Source organism: Leptopilina boulardi, unplaced genomic scaffold (assembly GCF_019393585.1).
Source record: "Leptopilina boulardi isolate dan_hultmark-lab unplaced genomic scaffold, ZJU_Lbou_2.1 LbouV2_21, whole genome shotgun sequence".
NCBI classification, from domain to species: Eukaryota; Metazoa; Arthropoda; class Insecta; order Hymenoptera; family Figitidae; genus Leptopilina; species Leptopilina boulardi.
Window position 1 is genome coordinate 36,029 of NW_026137763.1, and position 2,607 is coordinate 38,635.

Consider the following 2,607-nt stretch of genomic DNA (forward strand, 5'->3'; position numbering starts at 1 on the left):
GACAAAGTGTAAAAAACTTGTTTCAATAATGGAACATGCTTATATTTTATTACGCGCTGAGAAAACACTAAATATTAAAAAGTGCGAAAAGTGGATAAAATTTGGAAAAACAAATATAAAACTTATAAAGAAAATTTTAAAGAACAGTGCAAGAGTGTCTGAGAAAATGTGCTTAACATCAATTCTTAGTTTATTGATGGCGATTCAAAAAAAAATTGATTATCTCAGAAGGAAGAAGGGTGGTGAAGGTATTTCATCATCAACGAATCAACATGAGGTAAAGCGAGTAATTTGGCAGAATTTAGAGTCTGTTTTTGAAAGTCGCATAGTTACAGGTTCAGTTGTTAATTTAGTTCACAAAGATATGTCACAGTTTTTAGACGATGCAAAACAATTGACTATTAAAAAAATTAAAACTTATTTAGCTCAATATTCAAATTTAAAGGTTAATGTAATATTTTATGGTAAATTTGAGGTTTTCAAATTAAATAAAATGAGTGAAGAGATTAAAACTTTAAAGACGAAAAATGACATAATTTCTTCAACAACAAATTTAGATTTATGGTTTAATGAAAATGTAAAAGAACAACTTTTAGTAAAAATGGAGGATTTTCAACAAAAAGAATCGGGATGGTCTTTGGTTGAAATTTTAAATTTAGTTATAAATATTAATAAATACGTTGCATTTTTAGGAGGATTATCGACGTATGTAGAATGACCTAAAACAATGAGATTAAAGAAAGCAATAATCAATATTCAAAACAACGATTCCTTTTGCTTTCTTTGGTCCATTGTAGCAGCGTTACATCCTGCTAAATATAATGTTTCACTGACTGATTCATATCCGCATTACAGTCAAGTATTAAAATACGATGATATAGAATTTCCTATTAGGTTTGAAGATATCGAAAAATTTGAGAAACTGAACAAATTAAGCATTAACATTTATGGTGAGGAACAAGACAAAAATGAAAAAAGAGATATTGTTCCTCTTTATTTAAGTAGAGAAAAATCAGAATTACCGGTAATTCATCTGTTTGCTGTAGAAATATATGATTTTAATGATAATGATCAAAATTTTATCCATGAGGAAATTGATAGAAGCAAACAAAAATTAACTTATCATTTTACGCTTGTGAAAAATTTATCACGTTTAATAAGTTCTCAGGTTTCACGAAACGAACATCGTATTTTAATATGTGACAGATGCCTGTGTCACTTTACTCTTGAAAAATCTTTTGAACGACATAGATTGTCGTGTGAAAAGGTAAACAAATGTAGAGTAATTTTACCAGATAAAAACAATAAAATTTTATCTTTCAAAAATTATCGTTTTAAAGAAAGAGTTCCATTTGTCGTATATGCAGATATTGAGTGTCTGTTGGAGCCTGCAGATGATTCACATACTAATACATCCGCATATCAAAAGCATGTTCCAACAAGTGTAGCTTATTATTTACATTGCAGTTTCGATGAATCATTAAGCAAATTTAATCTTTATCGAGGTAAAAATTGTATTGAGTGGTTTCTAAATGAATTAAAATGCTTATCATATGATGTTAATGATCTTATAAATAATATTGTACCAATGGAACCATTAACTAAGCAACAAAATCAAGAATTTCAATTGTCTACAATTTGTCACATTTGTGAGAAAATTTTTACAGCGAATGATATTAAACATCGCGATCATTGCCATTTTACTGGTAAATTTCGCGGTGCTGCTCACCGAAACTGCAATGTAAATTATAAAGATTCTTATGTAATTCCAGTAGTTTTTCATAATTTATCTGGTTATGATTGTCATTTTTTTATTAGAGCTCTAGCAACCAATTTTGAAGGACAAATAAACTTGTTACCTGTAAACAAAGAAAAATATATAGCATTCACAAAGAAAGTTGCTGAAACAAAAATTAATCTTCGCTTTGTTGACTCTTTTAGGTTTATGTCTAGCAGCCTTGAAAAATTAGCTTCCTATTTGAGTAATGATAAGAAAGAAATTACTCGTAAATTTTCTAAAAGTAATGAAGAATTCAATTTGTTAACGAGAAAAGGTGTATTCCCTTATGAATACATTGATTCTTGGTCACGATTAGATGAAGAATCTCTTCCTCCAAAAGAGGCATTCTTTTCAAAATTATATGACGAACATATTTCAGAACAAGACTATTTTCATGCGTAAAATGTATGGGAAACTTTTAATCTTCAAAATTTAGGACAATATTCCGATCTTTATCTTAAAACAGATGTTTTTCTTCTTGCTGATATTTTTGAAAATTTTCGAAGAACCTGTATTTCTACCTATAAACTAGATCCCTTACATTACTACACTGCACCTGGACTAGCTTTTGATGCCATGTTAAAATTTTCAAAAATTCACTTGGAATTGTTAACTGATGTTGAGATGTTGCTCTTTATTGAATCTGGTATTAGGGGTGGAGTATCACAATGCTCCAATAGATACTCAAAAGCAAACAACAGATATATGGAGGAAAAATTCAATGCAAATTTACCAGAAAACTACTTGATGTATTTTGATATTAATAATCAATACGGTGCAGCAATGAGCGAATTTTTACCTTACAAAAATTTTGAATTCATCGAAGA

At 28.9% G+C, this 2,607-nt stretch overlaps 1 protein-coding gene across 1 annotated transcript; it reads left to right on the forward strand.

Annotated features, from left to right (window-relative positions):
* Nucleotides 1-727: 727 nt before the first annotated feature.
* Nucleotides 728-2,182, forward strand: LOC127278634 (uncharacterized). The gene has a single exon (XM_051300434.1). It carries the CDS (start codon nt 728-730, stop codon nt 2,180-2,182), a length of 1,455 nt encoding a protein of 484 aa, XP_051156391.1.
* The last annotated feature ends 425 nt before the right edge of the window (nt 2,183-2,607 follow it).

Coding starts and splice junctions, on each gene's coding strand:
- LOC127278634 (XM_051300434.1), top strand. CDS start 728: ATGAGATTAAAGAAAGCAATAATCAATATTCAAAACAACGATTCCTTT.